The sequence below is a fragment of the Pogona vitticeps genome, chromosome 2 (assembly GCF_051106095.1).
Source record: "Pogona vitticeps strain Pit_001003342236 chromosome 2, PviZW2.1, whole genome shotgun sequence".
NCBI classification, from domain to species: Eukaryota; Metazoa; Chordata; class Lepidosauria; order Squamata; family Agamidae; genus Pogona; species Pogona vitticeps.
In genome coordinates, this window is record NC_135784.1 from 35,261,001 (window position 1) to 35,282,819 (window position 21,819).

The window sequence follows — 21,819 nt, forward strand, 5'->3', positions numbered from 1 at the left end:
TGATGTTAGGAAAGTGTGACGGCAAGAGGAGAAGGGGACGACCGAGGATGAGATGGCTGGACAGTGTCTGCGAAGCAACCAACATGAATTTGACACAACTCCGGGAGGCAGTGGAAGATAGGAGGGCCTGGCGTGCTCTGGTCCATGGGGACACGAAGAGTCGGACACGACTAAACGACGAGTTAATAGAACTTGGAACACCACATAGTTCGGGCCCTAAATATTAGATCTGCTTGAAGCAGAGTTTTATAATGGATATTACTAGCTGAAATGTTTTCCAGAGGAAGGTTATCAATACAGTAAAAGCACCAGGAGGAACAGTTGAAGGAGTTGGATATGTTCAGATCAGAGAACAGGAGGTTGAGAGGTGATAGGATAGCTATTTCAAAAATATGAAGACTGCCATGCATAAGAAGGAATAAGCTGCTTCTTTATGGCTCAAGAGGGTAGAACCCAAGTAAATGAACTAAAATTACAAGAAAAAAAAGTTTTGACTAAACTTTAGGAACAATTTCCTAACTGTAATACTTGTTTGACAGGGTAAACAGAGTGCTCAAAGAGATGGTGGGCTGTCCTTCATTGGGGGATTTCAAATTGAGGTTGGATGATCAACTTGTCAGAGAAGCTTTACTAAAATTTTCTGTCTTGGCAGAGGGTTGACCCTTTGGAAACCCTTTCAACTCTACAATTCTATGCTTTTATACTTAAAATAGGTTTAAAATCAGTGCCAAAGCCATTGGAAGAAAATAAGAAGCAGAATATATCTCCAGGCAATCTTGTACCATTGAAAGAAAAGAAGCATACTTTGATGCACATATTGCGTGCATTTTGTCACTAAGTATAAGCATTTGGCATGCCTCTCATCTATCATCATAAGACAATCATCTTTTACAATCAGCTGATGCAGCCCTATCAACAGTTCCTTCTCTTTGCCATTTACACCCTTCACCATGCACCAGTTTAATGAGTTGGTGCATGATGTGAGATACAGAGAGCAATTTATTAACTAGTGATCATATGCTGTTGTTATTAATGCTATTAGATATTTAGTGTGGTGTAGTAGACAGAGCGATGGACTAGGACTCAGGAGGCCTGGGTTCAATTCCCTGCTCAGCCATGGAAACACATTGTGTGGAACTGATAAAACCACTCCGTCAATAACTCGCTTACCTTTAAAGCCCTGTAAGAGCCACTATAAGTCTGTTCTTACTGGAAGGAACATGAGCAGTAAGTTATCCCAATAATGTTGTTTTTTTTAACTTATAGGTTTTAAATGTTTTTAATTGCTTTTATATTATTTTAATCTTAAGATACGTTTAACTGTTTTTTAAAAAATAATTTGGAATATTTATGTAGTGTTTTAAAATTTCTTATTCTACCTGTTATGAGCTGCCTTGGGTCTCTTATAGGTTGAAAAGTGGCATATAAGGAATTTGAGTAAATAAATAAATGACAGCAACATTTATGCTATTGGACTAACACTGGCAGAACTAATCAGCATGATTCTGGGCAATTTATACATAACATTTTGTGAACATTACAAGGTATGTAACAACATTGTTAAAATCAACAACTAAACTCCAGTATTTAATACATCCAAATAAATAATCAGTAGAGGAGTACATTGCAATGGCAATTCACTGCTTATAAATGCCTTATGAATTGCAGTCCTGTGCGAAAATAGTAATGACGTTGACACCAAGAATACCTTTTGGGAAAGAAAATTTCATAGCCAGGTTGCCACCATCGAAAAGGTGTTACCTCACATCATTGCTGCATGTACCTTCCCTAATACTATCAGAGAAATTCTTCACATTCCTGGCCATTGGCTATGATCAGATGAACAAAGTTTGGATGTCCCCATTTTGCCCAACCTAGTCTGAGAGACAGCTGTCCATGGCAGCATCCTGGCAGCTGTAATTTGCACTGACTGTAATTTCCAGTGTAAAATGTATGTAAAGTGCACTACAATCATCCAAGTAAGAGATTACCTCCTTTGGAGATTTCACCCACTTTGCTGTCATGTGCCATCAAGCTACTTCTGACTTATGGTGACCCTACAAGTTAATGAGAGTCAGTGTGGTATAGCAGATAACATGGCAGACTAGAACGTAGGAGGCCTGGGTTCAAATCCCTGCTTCATCATGGAAATTCCTTGGCTGGGGGTGGTGTTGGCACCGGCAAAACCATTCCTTAAACATCTCACATACCTTGAAAACCCTATTATGGTTAACTTGTGTTAGCTGCAACCTAACATCATGTACGAAAAAACAACAACCATGTTCAAAACATCCTATCATTAATAGCCCTGCCCTGCTTATCTATTGAAAATATTTTTTCTAGTATTTCCTATAAAGCATCTGGTAGGGAGAGATAGTTAAAATGCTGAATAAATCTGTTTTTGCAGCCTCTTACAGACTGTTGTGATTTTAGGAGCTTAAATTTTACTGGATTAATATTCCGATCTACTTGACCAACAAGGAAGGAACTGTGCACAGCATTAGAAGGCAGAGTTAATTCTATCTTACCATTGCCATCTGGATCTGCTTTTACAGCAGTGTACATCTCCCGGATGCTCTCTGGTGTCATCCATCTGCCATTTCCTAGACGGGTATGTGTCAACACCTGAAATCATAAATATATCACTTTCTAAACAACCAGTGATAAAAAAAGCAAAATTAGAGATTGACAAATTGTCTCTCTTCTTAGCTCACATGAGCAGAGATGACAGATAGGACAGGACATGTAGCTGCCACTGTTCTGGCTATAAAGGAAGAAGGACAGCTAATTACTGAACTCCACTTTTCTTCCTGTATATCATCTTTGCATTATAGATTGTTACATCTGAGGGCAAGGACTTCCTTATTGCCTATATGGTAAGCCACCCCAGGAAACTTTCTGGATAAAAGGTGGGCCATAACTTCATCTGCAAAAACATTTTGCACTGAAAATTCTGGAGCATAGAAGGCCCAAGTGATTTTCCCAGGATCATATGGTAAACCAATTTATATCTAGATTTCAAATGCTAAAATAGCCTGTCATCATTTGGCAGTTATCTAAAGAAGATAATACTGAAGACATGCATGCATGTTATGCATGTTTGAATTTGTCCTGAGGTTGTGGTGGTCATTATTATTTGTCTTATTTATAGGCAGCCTTTCTCTTGATAAGAGGACTCAAGGCAGCTCAGAGTATTAAAAAGAACAGAATTAAAATACATTGAATAATTAAAAATATGTAAAACATTAAAACATTAAAAACTATCTTAACTAATAAATGGCATTCAGATGATTGTTAAAAGCCTGCCTGAAAAAGTGGGTCTTCCGCTGTCAATGGGAAAATAAAAGGGACGCAAATCTGACCTTCTGAGGGAAAGCATTCCATAACCCGGGAGCTGCCACAAAGAAGGCCCTCTCTCTACTGTCCCCATCAACTGTGCCTATGCTGGCAATGGGACCAAGAGGATGTGATGATCTTAAGTGCCAAGAAGGCTCATATGGAGAGATATGGTCCTTCAGATAGCCTGGACCCAAGATATATATGGTTTTATAGGAAATGACCAGCACTTTGAACTGGGCCCAGAAATGGACTGGTAGCAGTGCATTTGTTGTAGCAGGAGCATTTTATGTTCCCTATAACTGGCCCCAGTCACCAGTCTGGCTGCTACATTTTGAACCAGCTGAAGTTTCTGAACCATCTTCAAAGGAAGCCCTGCACAGGGCGCATTACAGTAATCCAAGTGGGATGTAATGAAGGCATGTGTCACTGCAACCAAATCAGTCATCTCAAGGAATGGGTGCAGCTGGCATACCTATTTTATCTGCAAAAGCACTCCTGGCCACCATGAAAACCTGGACATCCGGGCTCAGGGATGAATCCAGGAGTACACCCAAGTTGCAACCCTACATTTTCAGAGGACATGTAATCCCATCCAGCACAAATTGTATTTCTGTTCCCTCAACTGCCTTCTGATTGACTAGGAGCACCTGTGTCTTGAATTAAGTTTCAGTTTGTTTGCCCTCATGCAGCCCACTACTGATATCAGGCTCTGGTTTAGAGCCAAGATGACTTCCTTGGAATTGGATGGAAAGGAGAAAAAAAGAGTTGGGTATCGTCAATACACTGGTGACACCAAACAATAAAACTCTGGACAACCTCTTCCACAGGTTTCATGTAGATGTTAAAAAGCATGTGGGACAAAACAGAACCCTGGGGAATGCCACAAGCCAACGACCAGGGAATCAAACAGGAGTCCCCCAGCCCTACCTTCGGAGTTCTCCTTTCTAAGAAGGACTAGCATCACTGTAAATCTATGCCTTTGTGTCCCATCCCAGAGAGATGGTCCAAAAGGATACCATGGTCGATAGTATCAAAAGCTACTGAAGAACCAACCACTGAAAAAGCAGAACCAACAGTTATACACTCTCCCTGTATAATTCCTGATGTGTGGGTCACCCATCATGGCAATCAAAGCTGTCTCTGTCCCACAGCCAGACCTGAAACCAGGTTGAAATGAGTCTAGATAATCCACTTCCTCCAAGGATCCTTGGAGCTGAGAAACCAGTACCTTGCCCTGAAATGGAATATTTGAGACTGGCTAGTAGTTGTCCAGTAAAGTGGGATCCAGGGAGGACCTTTTGATAATGGCTTTATTAATGCCTCCTTTAAACATGTTGGGATCTCCCTTACCTACTTGCCCATTCCTCCTCCAGCTGCTTTTATAAGTGATGATGGGCAAGAGTCTAGCATAAATGCAGTGATATTAACCTCTCCAAGAATTCTGTCCACGTCATCAGGTTGCACCATCTAAAATATATCCATGATAATGGGACTGGCAGGGGCCAGAGTTGCATCCACAAGACCTGTACATTATACAAGTTAGGATGGATCTGAGTGACTTTGCTTTCAATGTGTTTTGTGAATTCCTCTCAGTGGGTTGGTGAGTGGTCAACATCTTGTTCTTTTGGTGGGGCATGTATTAAGCCCCTGACCACTCCAAACAACTCCACTGGATGACTTTGTGCAGACACAACAGCAGCAGCTACTGCCATGAAACAGGCCTTCAAGTGAGCTCTAGCCATGAAAAAACAGGTCATTAATTCATACACACATATTCATCTCTTAATGATAGCATCAAGGACTGCATAAAAGACTACAATGACCAGTGATAAACCACCAGAAACAGAACTTCCACGTCAGCCATAAAAATATCTTGCAGTAGAAGATGGTTCTCACATTTAGTGCGAGTCACCAACTGATGAAAGAAGAACAAGCTTTATTGGAATTCAGAAGCATACAGATGTTATTCAGGTAATAAAATGGAACTATGACGTGGTGGCGCTGTGGGCTAAACCTCAGAAGCCTGTGCTGCAGGGTCAGAAGACCAAGCAGTTGTAAGATCGAATCCACGTGACAGAGTGAGCGCCCGTCACTTGTCCCAGCTCCCGCCAACCTAGCGGTTCGAAAGCACGTAAATGCAAGTAGATAAATAGGGACCACCTCGGTGGGAAGGTAACAGCGTTCCGTGTCTAAGTGGCACTGGCCATGTGACCACGGAAGATTGTCTTTGGGCAAAACGCTGGCTCTATGGCTTGGAAACGGGGATTAGCACCACTCCCCTAGAGTCGGACACGAGTGGACAAAAATTGTCAAGGGGAACCTTTACCTTTACCTTTATGACATTGCTGTATGCAGTGTCTGAGACAATACCAATTCTTTGCATCACTTGGAAACCCAGTAGTAGTTAATTGCAGGCACTGTTAACTGAAACCTATCTTGTGAGGCCTACTGACCTGAAAGTTAAACAACCAACATCGTTTCTTTTTCATCAATAAAGCAAGCATAGTTATGGTCAAGTGCTGGTCATAGTTGAAAAACAAAGGGCCCCAGCTGCATTAGAGCAGGCCAATGTTTTTTAAGACAGAGGAAACATATCCTTTGGGACCCTTTTCTATTTGTTGTCTGAGATGCTGTCAAACAGACTGCATGTGAATTATATGTCTGATTATTCACCATTAGATTTAAAATATTTCAGTTCTATATACAGAAATGTCCAGAGTTTTACAGTTTGCCTTATTTGTATACAATCTTTGTAGACAATGAATAGTACTACAGGAACAAGATTAGGAGGACCTCAGGCTCATGAGCTGTCCTTTTTTCCTAAGGCATGGCCATGAGAAGAAAATCAGAAACAATTCCCTTTTTTCAAATAAACACACTTTTGGTTGTTGTGGTTTTTTTAGGCTCTTTGGCTACGTTCTGAAGGTTGTTCTTCCTGCCGGCCACAGAGACTGGTGAAACGTCAGGAAGAACAACCTTCAGAACATGGCCAAAGAGCCCGAAAAACTCACAACAACCATTAGATCCCAGCTGTGAAAGCCTTCGCGAATATATTAAACACACTTTTGTTTTGTATCTTAAATACAATCTGCCGTTCTCTTGTTTCAACAAACTATGGATAATGTATTCACGAAGGCTTTCACGGCGGGGATCTAATGGTTGTTGTGGGTTTTTCGGGCTTCTTGGCCATGTTCTGAAGGTGGTTCTTCCTAACGTTTTGCCAGTCTCTGTGGCCGGCATCTTCAAAGTACAGCAAACTATGGATAATTTTAACCACGGTTTATCCAAGCTTTGACATAATAATAAACCATGGCTGGTTTAAAGCACATCCTTTTGAACTTCTCATGATGGAATGGAGGAAAAATGAAGGATGCACATAAGCTGAAAGCTCATTAAGGTTGTCACTGCAGTATAAATCTTTTTAATATTACATCTCAACATGGTCTATGTCTCTCAAAGAACAATCTGCCATCCAACTTGAAATACCTCCTTGAGCTGCAACTGTCCATCTTGATTGTGATCTAGCAGATTAAACATGTCCATCTGGCTGATGTCTATCATTTCCATAGCTTCTTCATACTCTTCTGTTGGCAAAATCTGGCTTTTCTGTAATCCTTTCAGCTGAGCCAAGTGGATAATTAATTTACATTCATCTTCAGTCAGGAACTCTGGAACTTCTACCATTGGAGAAAGAAAGAGAAATGTGAACTCTTCAACGTGAAGAGAAAACAAAAAAAGAAAAACAGAAGTAGCCACACAGGCCCACTTCAGCTAATAATGCATGCAGGTAGCAATGAGCATTTGAGGTAACTGCTTCCTCCTTTCTGTCCATTGTAGTTCATCCTGTTGTGCTCTAAACTACTCTTTGGCTTTGTAGGGCATAAAGAGTTTAGAACCCCTGCCTAGAAGGATGCCTTGGGAGTGGCAATGCTCGGTCACTGCTGGCTGAGAAACCTGGACCAATGAACTGCAGATACTTTTGTGTTATTTTGCATGTCAGGTATGTTGTGATGCAGCAGAATATGTTGGAGGTGTGCCAACACAGACCTGAATTTATTTGTTCCCTTTGTTTTATGGCTTATGTATACTGTTGCTACTATGATCCCTTACTTGGTAAGCTGAGGGAACATTTGGGACTTTTCTTGCTATGCATTCCCAAGCTGGACGTACATCATATATAACTACAGCACCACCAGTGTAATGGCAGCTACTCCCTCCCCATGTTTAGTGTGTTGAATTACTCTACCAGGCAAAATTTAAAATGATTAAAATTTAGCACTTTGTAATCCTCAAATACTTTTCTGCTTGTCTCTTGTTTATTCTGGAAACAACTTTCATTGTCCTAAAATTACAGATAGATGTCTGTGGCGTAGAGGCAGCAACTTCCACAACTCCTTGGTTGACATGGAATTTGAAGTCAAATCTAAAACAGCTTTTTATCTCTTATGCTACACTGAGCACACTAAAAGAAGATGCAAAGGTATTTAACACATGCAGCTAAAAGCTTTAACCAGAGCTTGGGAAATAATGTTTTAAAAGGAATTAATTAGAGTCAAAATTCCAAAGCACCCATCAAAAGGTAGTTTACATTATAGTTATATAATTTTGAAAAGGTTAATTGTTACCTTTCTATTTTTTAAGATTAATGGAAATAGTTGCTTTTTATGGTCCTTTCACAAGATACACAAGGCTTAAACCATGTGATATTCTTCACCTACAGTTATTGAGATGTCATATCCTGTAAATTATAAAAGCAGTTAATTACAATGAAAGGCTTTTCTTATTAAGCTGTAATTTTAAGTATTGTAATGTTAAGAATTTATGCTTTAACTATTTGGAAAAGGAAGTAACTGAGAAACTTGTCTGATTTACAGGAAACAGAAAAGCAGACAGCATAGCAGACAGATAAACCTGTAAGAAAGAATGCATTATTATAGTAAAGAGACTACCTTTTAATTCTCTTAGAATACACCTCTCTACAGCTGCTAGCCAATGGGATAAGTCTTTATAGATTACATTAAATTGTTATGAGGTGACAGTAAATGTTTCTCACAGTTATCAAGGAATAATGATCCACTCATATCACAGCAGCCCATTTCATGCCAAAACACCACTAAACACAATTAATTTCCTGTGGCATGATTATGAGATAGAACTGTTTGCCAACTCCATCCTGTGTGTAAACATTGACCTACAAGATTACAAACAGCCTATGAAAACTGGAAGGGGAGATCTTCATAATAGTTATCAGTCAGAAGGGGCGGGGGTTGACCCACCCTATTGCTTCTTTAACAATGGCTGGAGCTAAACAAATGTTTCTTAATTAACTTTGTGATTGCTTTGCCACAAAACACAAAGGAGAGGAAAACTGTGATGTTTATAAAATAATTACTAATTCCCTGCCAGGCAAAAAAGGGGTGGGCTCAAGCAATTCTCAAACAAAGATTCAATCAGAACTCCAAGAAATTTGTTTGTGGGGGACCATTCAACCTGATTTGATTGCCCTCATTTCAACACCTGCTTGTCTAAGCCGCAGCCTCTGTCCAAACCCAAAATCCTGGTGGGGGGATTGGGAAAGGGGGGAAAGGTTGACAAATAAGAATGTATTCCTATGGAGGTGGCCTCTTTGCTATAATAAAGGAATCCCATCAGGACTTGCTCAGTCTAGTTTGGGAAGACAGAATTTAAGCTACTGCATTTTTTCTGGGACAGAGCATTTCCAGAGAGTTGGGAAAAAAACAGCATTTCACTGAAGTCCCACTATGCCCCCCATACAACAGCAACTTCTACTCCTCTTGGGATATTTGCTAAGCTGGAATTTTGCTGGAGCTTTTGGAAGCTACCGAAGAAGTCCTTCCAGATGCACATCCATTCCAAGAAGCATGGCTTTGTGTTATGACATTGGGTATACCGAAATGAGGCTCCCCAACCTGTTGGATCATGACACCATGCCTGAAGCAATCCAGCAGTCTACCAGCTGGCTGCCCTTGTTAGCCAGAGAGTGCCACCCAGATGCAAGGATCTTCCTCTGCTCCCTCTTTGCCCCAATCTGCCTAGACAGGTAAGAGTGCTCTCTCCAACTATCAAGTAATGTTTCATTTGCTTTACCTCTTTGCCGCCTGCCCTTTTCCTCCCCCACCCTATTCCCATTCCCACTTGTGGACTATTGATATGAACATGTTATTTCCCATTCTCCTAACCCTGAGCCCTTCCTAAATATAACTTTTATCAATCTAATGCCCTCCAAAGGCACTAGACTGCAGCTTCCCTCTGCCCTAGCCAGCACAGAAATAGCTCTGCTGCCTGGATAGGTGGGGATTGTACAGTAGTCAAACATAACTCAACAGCACTGCTTGGGGAAAGCTTCCCTGATTCATTTTCTTTCAACATTCTGTGTCTGTTTTCGTACAAGGTAGATCTCTAGTATCTTTGTCTTGAGTGAATCTGTTATACATCCATATTGAAGGAAAGTATACATACAAATTTCCACGTTTGCATCGACACAAACACAGCAAGAGGTTCATAAGCCAAATTACATCTACCTTCTAGGTCCTAGGCTGACCTACTCAATACAGACATTAAAGGAGAGCATATTACAATCTCCAAACTAACAATTCTGCTGCCAATTCTATAATGTATTCTGATTCATCAACATTTTGGGGCAAAACAGCAAACATCTTTGAAAACAGAAGGAGATTTATGTTGGACTGGGAAAGGACTTGTCTAGTTTACACAGTGGCCAAATAGGTACCTATGAGAAGCAAACGGCTGGCCAGAAATGCAGAGAGGCATACTGCTTTGATGTTGGAGATAATCGGAGCCATGAATCAGAAATTAAACCCACTCAGTGCTTACCAGGAGAAGAGGCAGCCTATCTCTTCTCCCTGGGCAGTCTGAACAATCCTAAAGTTTGTACAACCCTAAGAACATTTTGTATCTAGGAGATCCTTGGAAAGCTGGGAAAATGGATCTCAAAGCTGAGTACATACAAGGAAAGGGTGTGGCAAGGCTGTAGCTCATTCACAGACCAAATTCTTTGCATGTAGAGCTGGCATTTCCAAGGAAGGCTCTGAAAGGTTCCTCTTTTAAAACCCTGGAGAGCTGCTCCCAATCGTTACAAACAGTCCTGAGCTAGATGGACCGAACCAATGAACTGATGTATATCCCTATCAATTCCACTTTTTTTTGTAAAAACAAAACCAAAAAAAATCATACATCTAATAAATAAATATCTAAATAAACAATGTTCCTCCCCACTGGGACCATTTGGAAATAATCATCTATGCCATTTACCCTTTGTGAAGCCCGGCAGTCCTGAAACCAGCAAAATCAGGCAGCTGGACAGGGGACAGCTTGTATTTGTCTTCAATGTGGAAGGGATTGTCATTCTCGAATTGGCCTTCTCAGCCACACTAGATGCTGTCCCAAGTCCTCTATTCAGAGTATGTTACCACAATCTCTCGAGACTGAAGGATGCCTACACAATGTCTCCTTTATTAATCCCCTTTATAAATACAAAATCAATAAATTTCCCCAGATACTCACATTCCCACCACATATGAAAATAAGTACCCACTTTCTGGCACCCCCTTCAGCCCTTCTTAGAATAATTACCTTCTATTTAACTTTATTTTACAGTACTTCTATTTAACTTCATTTCACTATAGTTAAGTACCATCTTCAAGAAACCTTATAACAATTTTCTTTAATTCTTATTGACATAGAATTCAATATTCAAATGTTCCATAGATTTCCCATAACAATTTAAGTAAGTCCTCTTGATCTTCTGCTTCCAAGAATATATTATACATCACCACAACCTTTACTACATTGTTTCGATCTTCATTTTCCTTTTGTAGCATGTTCCCTGCATATTTTGTAAATTCTTTACATTTACCATTTCTTTTACACTCAGAGTTCTTTGTCCACTTTTCTAACTGAATAATACAATGTTGAGATATTTTATCTTCACCTATGACTTTTTATTTGTTTATTTTTTTTCCTAACCAATGCTTTAATTCAATAACGCCTCTCTTAATAGTTTCTCAATCAATTCTTTTCGGTTTCCTGGGAATTTCTCCAACTCTGTCACTGGATGTAATGGGGAAACTGGTGGGACAAGTATTTTTCTATATCTATTCCAAATTAGCATCATATTTTTAAGGAAGGGATTTTCTATGCTGTTTACTATATTTTTATTATCTTTTATGAAAATAATATCTACCAGGTTCAAATGCAATTCTTGTGTTTCCTGATTCAACCAAATTAGTTTGTTGGACTGAGATCTAATATTTGGAACATGCCTTAATTAATTGGCAATATAATAAATTGAGAAGTCCTAACCCTCCAATTTTTTGAGATTAAACCATCTCTATTTATTAATCCTTGACTTCTCATTTCCATTACAAAATTTATTATTCATGCTTTGCCAGTTCTTTAATTCTTCTTTGCTAATCTTTATCGGCAGCATTATAAATAGAAAATTTATCTTCCGTAGTATCTTCATTTTACATGCTGCAATCCTGCTAAACCGTGACAATCCAATTTTCCTTAAACCATCAAACTTATTTATAATTGCTTGTTTTAATATTTTAAAATTCTGTTCTTTCAGTTTTTCAATTTAGTTGGAATATGTATACCTAAATGCCTCATAGTCTTTTGAACATCAATTTCTTTTTTTCTCTTTCTGCTTTGTTAAACACCATAATTTCTTATTTATGCCAATTCAACTGTAGCCCTGTTACCTCAATTATTTTAAATGCATTTTTATCCTCTCCATAACTTTTAAAGGATTTTTAAAATTGTTAATGAGATACTGTCAGCAAATACCTTATAAACTAATCTTGATTCCATCTTTAATACCAATGCCTAGAATCTCTTTATTTTTCCTAATAACATTTGTTAATAGTCCTCCAACTAAAGCAAACAATGCTGAGGAAAGCGGGCATCCTTGTCTCCTACTTCAGCATAGAGACATCTGTTCTCTCATCCCATCATTACTGGTAGTCCTGCGGTATTCTCTGAATATAATTGAGTTATTATTTCTTTAAACATTTACCAAAACATAGTGCCTTAATTATAATTTATAATTTATTATGTTGGCCATTTAGCATTCTTTAAGCCTGGTCACACAGGTTAGCTGAAGTATAGTAAAGTCAAATATGTGGGATTCAAAGACGTAGCTAATTGAGTTAAAAATACCATGACTGTTTTTTTTAAAAAAATACACACATCTATTCTGCACATGCAACCTACCAAATAAGTATATTAGTATCAACATAATCTTCCAACAGAATTTAGAATGAGATTATACAAACAGGACTTGACTTTTCTTCTCAAAATTGTTGCTAGTATCAGAAGGACATATGGTGACAGCACAAGTTTCTCTGGAGTCAAACAATAAATGTTTGTGGGGTTTTTTTTGGGGGGGGGGAGTCAAAATATTTTCCCTGTTAAAAAACGTTAATAATTGTGTGCCCTCAATAAGTTACCATAAGTCAGATCATAAGTTGGAATCAACTTGACGGCACACAATTATTATTAAAAATCATATTTTATTTTTTTACACATAATATTAAAGGGATCTTTCCTTTCCTTAATAAACTCTTCAAAACTGAACCCGAACTACTGTATCTAAGAACAAGAGTGAAGCTAGTAGAAGTCCCAAGTTTATTTAATGGACTTCTAAAAACAACAAATTAGAATAAGTTATATAGTTCTAGCTATCTGAAGTAGATAACAGTTCTCATTCCTATGGTTCTGAACTGGGCTAACCTCTTCTCACATTCTCCCTTAAGGCTTATCTACCCCTGCCGCAGCCTGTGTGAAGCTATCAGGAACAGCTGCGCCCCTGTCATGGCTTGCTATGGCTACCCTTGGCCTGAAATCCTGAACTGTAACAAATTCCCTGAAGACCATGAGCTATGCATTCCCTCAATAACCAACGAAAGCACTTCAAGCAGAAGAAGTAAGGCATTTCGTTGCTTTTGAACTTGTCGTATAAAACCTTCTCTTACATATATTATCCTTACAGAAATCCATAAGCCACTGACAGAAGTACTGGAGATGTGTACGTAGATGTGTCTGTGGATCTCCATAGGTTTGATTAGACGGCATCTGAATTCTCTGAACTAAAGCTCTGTTGGCTTTTGTTCAATTCAGAATAATCTGTAAGCATAAAAGAGCCTATAAAATGCTAGCACGCAGCAAAAAATGGTCAAAAACTGTACTGAGGTATTTAATGAACCTTTTGCAGTAGTATCCTTCGTCTTTCAAACACTGCCACTTTCCAAAAGTTCATCACAGCAAATAATAGGACCTCATTAAAAATATAAATGTTTAGGGACATTATTATTATACAGATAGAAAATTTAAGACTGATAAACAAAGGCTTACTCAAGGCCACAACCAGACCACAGCAGAGTTTGGAACTGGGCATAAAGTCATTTCCACAGAGCAGAGGCAAGTGAACTGGGCAGATGAGCAACTGACCCATTTGAGTTGTTTTTTTCTCCCTCATTCTATGTCCCAAATCTAATCTCTCTAGGAATCAGCTTCACACTGATGTAGGGGGCTGGCTAGAAGACAGCTCTGGGAATTTAGGATGGAGTAAGAGCCATTATTTGTTTTGAAATGGGACACCCTACAATTAGGTTTTCCATGAGGGTCTCACGGACTGAGACAGTCAGGCAAAATTCTGGAGGAAATCCCCACACCCTGGATACAAGCCACATTTCTCTATAATATTATATGGCACAATATACTGCACATAATATTGTATTTAAGCTGAACACAAACTTCTCTTTCTATACCATGGTAGGAGAAACAAGCCCATAGTTCTCCAGTGCCAGTCCTCCTCACTGCCCTTTATCTTGATGGTTTTGCTGAAACACAGAGAAGAACTGATTCTATTGATAATTTTGGATTAGAATTCCTATTCTATATGTCAAGAGGTCATTTCAGGAGTATCTAGATTAAAATAAAGTTGTCTGTGGTCATTAGCCTCAGAAAAATCCTATAACTTGTGTGTGTTGCAGCAGTGCCCCGAGCCAGCTGTAGGGACTGTGAACTTGAAGAACCCGACTCTGCCAAGGAAGTCCTGGAAAACTTTTGTAACAGTGATTTTGGTAAGTACATAATCACTCCTTAAGTCTTCTAAACCACTTGGGCAGAGAATGATTGATCTCCCTGCCTCAATAGACAAATAATAGATCTCCACATTTTCTGAAAAACGGCTAAAGACCAACTTATCTTCTATGACCTGAAATCTTCTCTTTTTAAACTGTTGGTGAACGCCAGTGACAGAAAGCGGGTGCTAGAGGGAAGTTTAATTCTTTACCTTCAGATCATTTTCAAAATGAAAATGCCTCTTTAAAGCTATTTCATCTGTTACAGAAGCAACCTGCATAGCCCGTTTATGTAACAGTTTTTCCTAGAGGGGACTAATGAGAGCTGAAAATGGCATTTTGGTGAGAAAACAACATATACATATGTGCATATGCGCATACACTTCCAGAGTCATAGGCCCAATATTTACCAACAAAACAAGCACCTGAATCACTTCCTCCACCTGCTACTCACTAAAATGTAAAGCAACAGATGGATCTGATTACAGATCATCATGCATACTCATGCATACTCATGGGAAAATTACATCTCTTTGTCCTGTAAAACTGAACTGAACTTAGACAAGTCAGAAGAATGGACCATTTTAATATCTTCAGAAATTAGCAATGGATTCCTAAATCCTTAAATTCTGAAAAAGGGTAGGCAAGCTCTATTCCCCACCCCATAATTTGCCAAAGACCACATCTCCTTCCCAAAGGAGATTAATAAAATAGATCATTTCATCTATGTGTGTGTTATAGATACTGTCAGGATGCCTATATAGTTGTCTGCAATTTTCAGAAATTAAAGATTCCCTCCCCTCATCTCACAGCCCCTTAAATCTCATAAGAGAGTAATTCATGGAAACCTCAGGGGGGGGGGGAAGGGAAAATTTTCTTTTTCAAAAAATCATTACAGCTGATAACATTATCAGCCTAATGGGACATAATTTACAAATAAGACTTCAGCTCCTGTAATTTAGAGATCTCATTTATTGAAAAAACAAGTGACCTGTTGGTTTCTAACCCAACACTATATGGATTTCCACAATCTCTAAAGAACTAAAATTCACAATGTAGATCACAACATACAGCATCCAAACTGTTTGCTAACCCTGATAGGAATGAGGAATTCTTTGTTAATGCAAAAAAAAAAAAAAAAAAAAGGAGAGAGAGAGAGAGAGAGAGAGAGAGAGAGAGAGAGAGAGAGAGAGAGAGAGAGAGAGAGAGAGAGAGAGAGAGAGAGAGAGAGAGAGAGAGTGTGTTGGTGCTATGATAAATTCAATCCTATCAAACACGGGCTACTTATGTTTGACAAATACTTGCCTACAAACAAGTAATATCTCATGGCCTTCAACCAAAATTGGATGGCAGGTAGAAAAAAAAGTCATTTATCAGTTCCAAGACAGCTGAGATTACTTCATATACAGAAAAAAACAGGCATCTTAATGGTATCACACCATCAAAAATATCCATAGCAGTTGGGAGTTACAGAAAGAACTGAAGCTTCTGATGCCCCTTGTCATAAAAATTCTTGAACACCTGCATAGTCAATACTATCAGACAATCTATCTTTGTAAAATTTAATTCTGCTTGCAACAGGAACTGGGACCAACTCATGTTGAAAAATTATTTTTAAGAATTTGATTTGACCTAGCGTTAAAGTAACAGTACTGTACAAAACAAGGCTGTAAATTATCAAAAGAGAAAATATGTATCCTCTAAACATTGGTAAAACAATTAGCGAGGAAGAAAATGATTCAGGGATGGTCTGAAAGATCATGATTCTAAACTGCATCTGTGGCAACAAGCTCCATCACTGAATATCAGGATTCCATTAAAAAACAAAGTAATTCCAAGGCTACTAATAAGATCTATGACTTATTTTACTGGTGGTCTGGTTTCTGGATTTGTTTCAGCTGTGAAGATTAGAATTTCCAGGAGGAACAAGACTTCTGCCATTGCTGACTTTGACCTTGATTCTAAGTTGGAAGTATTGAAGCACGGTCCTCTCCTTAAGACTGAAACTCATCCCAAACTCCAGCAATGGCTGAACCTAGATGCCACCTGTGTACACAACATCATGAGAGGCACCAACACAGGGATCTACGTGATCAGTGGTGACATGCAGAATGGCAAAATTGTAGTGCACAAGGCTTACACATGGCACAAGAAGAACCGAAATCTACAAACTGCAGTGCGGAGATGGAAACATTACAAATGCCGTGCCTGAACTGCATTTAGCCCTTGGTATGAAATCTAACCCAATGATAGAAAGCTGCTCCCCTACTTATATCTAAAAGGTTTCCTTTGACAACCAAGGCCTGAGGCTTACAACTCTGTATATATATGCAGTAGGGTTAAAGGTGTTAATGGATAGTCAAGCAGCCAGATTCACACACCACTGTGCTAGGAAAGTGGTCTATCAAGCTGTATTTTGAGGAACTCTTGGATTCTCTAGAAATTTATCAGGGGTTTTACAACAAGGAGATCAAGAATGTTAGAAAGGTTCTTTGTCAATGCTGCTATTTCCTTCAACACTTAGTGGCACAAAGCACCGCGTGTGTCAAAGGAGATGCTCTCTCTGTGTTCAAACAAACAGGCCTGGCCAGTTTCCTCAATAGCCAACCTACACACTCCTCAGTAGCCTTTGCAATCAGCTGGGCTTTCTGTGCTAGGTATGCAGAGATTCAAAATGTACACATCTCAAGTAGAAAACCTTCCCTGAAGTAAAAAAGCATAGCACTAAAAAAAGTCAAAAACCTTGTTCAGAAAAAACAACAACCCCAAGCTATTAGCTATTGTCTCTAAAACTGCAAGCCATAAATTATTTGGAATCTCATCCTACTCCATACTAACTTCAATACACAGCACATATATCACTTATCTTCATCTTATTCCTGCCTCCTCCAAAAACACTTTTTAATCATACTTTCCTGGTTCCTTCCATCCTCTATTTCCTCACAAACCTCCCCTCCCACACTTTTTCCCATTATCATTTCATTTTGTAGGTTTACATGCTACCAGAGGGAAACTATATGAACTTGTGAGCTATCAAAACTATGGCTGTATCATGCTGCATAGCTCCACCTGCACAAAAGAGTTACGTCACTGGCTGTGGAAGAATACCACTAATTAAAGAGTGCCATTTTTTTAATTACAGGGTGTGCACAATTTCCTATTACTGTTCACAGGTCATGTATACCCAGAAATTGACAAAGGAGTTCTTTAATTAGTGGAAATCTGCCTTGGCCAGTGATGTCACTCCCACTGCTCAGACAGAGTGACACAATAGGACGCTGGCCAATGTATTCAAAACCCATGAGAGTAGTGTGCTCCTTTAAAATACTTGTTGCAGCAAGAAAGGGGTGAATAACACATGGCCAGTAGACCACATGCAGCCTTACTACCTGTTTTTCTTGAGGAACTCCTGTCCAGTACAAATACGTTTTATCATATATTGGCCAGGATCCTGTTACAAAATATTACATGTAAAAGGCAGATTGTACAAGCACTTTCCACAATATGATGGCAGGCTATCATGCACCCAGGTATGCAAACAAGTGTGTGTGTCCTGGGTTATGTTCAACCATGTAACAGGCAACCAGAATGATTGCACACATTAGTAAAATAATTTGCAGTTTACACTGTGCAAACTCATTAAGATTCTGGACATATTTAAATATGTTGAACTGTTTGTTGGCTGACTCATCTTGCTGCTTTTTATGAATGTTCTAATTCCTCTAAATCTGATGACAGCACAACACTGTCAACAATACAGTTTCTTAGAGGAGAATGAAACACATTCAAAAGATCACTGGAAACAGAAGAAGTTATGTATTACTGGCACAAATGAAACCTAGCAAGAAGCCAGCTTACAGGAAAAATAACAGCTAAACAGGAGAACAGAAAGAGAAAAATAATCCTGAAACAGGATACCTTAAGGAAAAGAGGAGAAGCTGACGATGGACTGAACTAGGAACCAAAGAAAATGATTGGTCAAGGCGAGAACTGAAATGCTCAAGGGAGAAATCTTACTTAAAGTCAGGAAAAGGATGGACTGAGTGATTTGCAGCAGGAAGGTACTGGGAAAGTAGTTCAGAGAATTAAGAGACAGATCAAGGAACCAAAAGTACAGAGGTCAACGAGGCTGAAAAACACTTGTTTCACTGACAGACCTTTAGGATATGTCGTCTGTGGGCAAGTCCATAGCACAGTGGTAGAACATACACTTTGCATGCAAAAGGCCTCATAATCTAATCCTAGCATTTGAGGGAAGTGTGTGGAGAGCCATTGTCCACTAGTGTAGACAGTATTGAGCGAGATAGATCAGTAGGTTGTTGTGGATTTTTCGGGCTTCTTGGCCGTGTTCTGAAGGTGGTTTTTCCTAACGTTTCACCAGTCTCTGTGGCCGGCATCTTCAGAGGACAGCAAACTGTGCTCTTGTTGCATCTTCAGAGGACAGCACAGTTTGCTGTCCTCTGAAGATGCCGGCCACAGAGACTGGTGAAACGTTAGGAAAAACCACCTTCAGAACACGGCCAAGAAGCCCGAAAAACCCACAACAACCATTAGATCCCGGCCGTGAAAGCCTTCGCGAATACATAGATCAGTAGCCTGACTCTGTGTGACACTCCTTTTGTTCTTATGAATAAATGTTGGAAGAATATCTCATGTACTGTATATTTTATGCACTTCTGTGGAAGCTTCCCAGGAGAAATCACACAATGGATCCAGGAGGTCAGTACTATATAAACATTAAATTTCAGAAGAAGCCAATATTACTATAAGACTTTACATTACAGTATTATGGAGTGAGTGAAGATACACTCATATTTGGCAACAACACTTTCTTATTTTACATAGCTACAACCACCAAGCAAAATATTATCTGTGCTTTGTGGATGATGCTGAAAAGGAGAGTTCTTAGCAGAGGTCAACCTGTCAGACTATTGTTTGCCTACATCCTTCTAAATCCAAGTCTAATACTGCTAGAAAGAAGTGTCACACACACAAAAATAGAATTAACATCTCAAAACAAAGCAAATACGTAGAATTAACATCTCAGCTTTGCTTTGCTTTCTTCACTCAGAATCCAAAAATTGTGGTTGCTACTGTTACCACAGCAACTATGAATTTAATTCTGGCAAGCTGCCTCCCACAAGCAGCTGTTCTACTCTGCTCTTCTTTAAAAACAAAACAAAAAAGAGTCTGGTAGGATTTCCCTTATTGGGCTACGTTTTTGTGTTCTGTGCTGTCAAGTCGAAACTGAATTATAGCAATCCTCATAGCCCTTTCAAGGTAACTGAAATATTTTAAAGAGTGGTTTTACCAGTTCCACTCCCTCTGTAAGTTTCCATGGCTAAGCAGGGATTCAAGCACTGGTCTCCAGAGTCCTAGTCCAACACTCTATCCTCTATACCACGCTGGGAATTCAGTGGACTAGTAAGATAATTTTTCCATGCTACCAGTCTTCCACTGACAGAGGGTGCTTTTAGACAGTACATAGAACTATCATTCAGAAAAAAGTGCATTTCTGTATTTCCCTTGGGCACTGTCTGGAGGTCGTTCCGCAATGGATGCAGTTGAATGGACTAAGGTTGAACTCGGACAAGACGGACGTCCTGCAGGTGGGTGGCAACGATGTCAGTGGTTTGGGGAACTCCCTCTCTTTTTTTGGGTGGATGACTCTCACCACAAAGAATTCAGTCTTACCCGATGCTTACCATGGAGACCCAGGTAGCGTCCATGGTTCGGTCTGCCCACTTACACCTTCGGCGGATCGCATAGCTGTGTCCCTACCTAGACACAGGGGCGCTCACCATGCTGGTCCATGCACTCGTAGTCTCAAGAATAGACTATTGTAACACTTTCTACATGGGGCTTCCTTTGAGACTGATGTGGAAGCTTCAGATGGTCCAGAACACGGCAGCCAGGCTATTAACAGGGGTGAAAAGATTCTGCCATATTTCCCCACCTTGGCCGCCTTACACTGGCTACCTATCTGCTTCTGCATTGATTTCAAGGTGCTAATTATTACATATAAAGCCCTTAACGGTTTAGGACCTCAATACCTGGCAGAGCGCCTTCTTCCGCCCAGTTCTACCTGTATCACCTGCTCCAGTCAGGCCGGGTGGCTGAGGGGCCTAACACCATGAGAGGCCTGGTGGGAAAAAACTAGAAATCAGGCCTTCTAGGCAGTGATCCCACGCCTTTGGAACATCTTACCTGTTGAGATCCGCCTGGCTCCCTCATTGAAGGCCTTCAAGACTAACCTGAAGACATGGATATACAGGCAGGCCTTCCCTACAGCCATTACCTAGCCTATCTCCCCTTTTCTTTTCTTTTTTCCTCTCCTCCTTTTTCCTCTTCTTTTTTTTTCTTTCCCATCTTGGATTAATCTGGATTTCATCTTAGTTTATTTTTATACTATATTTAAACTGCCCAGAGTGGACACGTTCTAGATGGACAGTATATAAATAAATCAAATAATATTTTCCTCTTAATGGACTGTTTACAGAAAGGGAAAAAAGGATAAAGGAAAGTATGGGAAAACACAGGAGAAGTGACATTATAATTTGTTAATTTTTAAGGTGCCATAAGATTTTTTGCAGTTCTGGCTGTAACAGACTAACAAGACTACCCCTCTGGAAACGGTGAGAATATAAACTACAGAGTTTATATGCCAAGACCGGAAGAAACCTAAAATCTGCAGACAGATTATTAATTGGTTTTTAAGCCTTGGTCTTCAACATAGGTTCCTACTGAGCTACGCTCAGGTCCAGATTAAGGCCCATTTAGGTGCCGAGCACAAAGAAATGGCCTGTTTCATTAAGGGTTGGGAAGAAGTTGGAAGTTGGGGTGAGGAAAGACTTTTTGCACTGGAATTGGGAAAAACTAGCACTTTTGTTGTTGTTTCAGCAAGAGACACAATGTTCCCATCTCTGTGCAGGGAATAGGTTATTCTTTAAAACAAAAGTGCAAGCAATTGGCAGAGAGAAGCCTTGCCATCTCTACTTTTTCTCTCAAATTCTGGACTATGCTGTGCATGAGCAAGCGAGAGACAGTGTTCCACTAAGGCTTCACTTGCTTAGTGGAAACAAAAAAACATCTCAGTTGTGATCAGAGATACTTTTAGTATACAGTATTCTTATTAGTCTCTCAGAGATTATGTTTGCCTACAAAACCTAGCTGATATCTGTCAATCCCTGGTTACAATATTACTCTTTCTTCCTTGATGTATCCTGTAGAACAGGGGTTCCCAACCCCCAGTCCGCAAACTGGTCCCAGTCCGTGGCCTTGCCAGGATTGAGCCGTGGAGACAAATCTTCTGCCCCCCCCCACATGTGCAGACTCATGCACACCCCTCCCACGC

General features: G+C 39.7%; 2 protein-coding genes across 3 annotated transcripts in view; one reads left to right on the forward strand and one right to left on the reverse strand.

Moving 5' to 3' along the window:
* Positions 1 to 21,819, reverse strand: part of P4HTM (prolyl 4-hydroxylase, transmembrane) — a 41,946-nt gene that overhangs the window by 15,473 nt on the left and 4,654 nt on the right. Inside the window, exons 3-4 of the mRNA XM_020795464.3 lie at positions 6,826 to 7,016; positions 2,529 to 2,625 (exon numbers count right to left, since the gene is read on the reverse strand). Of these exons, the coding sequence (XP_020651123.1) occupies positions 2,529 to 2,625; positions 6,826 to 7,016 (288 nt within the window). The remainder of the gene's footprint in view (positions 1 to 2,528; positions 2,626 to 6,825; positions 7,017 to 21,819) is intronic.
* Positions 8,278 to 20,912, forward strand: LOC140704323 (secreted frizzled-related protein 5). 2 transcript variants are annotated; one of them, XM_072989307.2, is made up of 4 exons: positions 9,192 to 9,400; positions 13,137 to 13,306; positions 14,376 to 14,465; positions 16,364 to 20,912. In XM_072989307.2, the coding sequence occupies exons 1-4, from the start codon at positions 9,222 to 9,224 to the stop codon at positions 16,675 to 16,677; spliced, it is 753 nt and encodes a 250-aa protein (XP_072845408.1). In that variant the 5' UTR covers positions 9,192 to 9,221; the 3' UTR covers positions 16,678 to 20,912. The 2 variants fall into 2 exon arrangements, with proteins under 2 accessions (XP_078244932.1, XP_072845408.1); XM_078388806.1 differs by having other exon boundaries at positions 8,278 to 13,306; positions 14,379 to 14,465.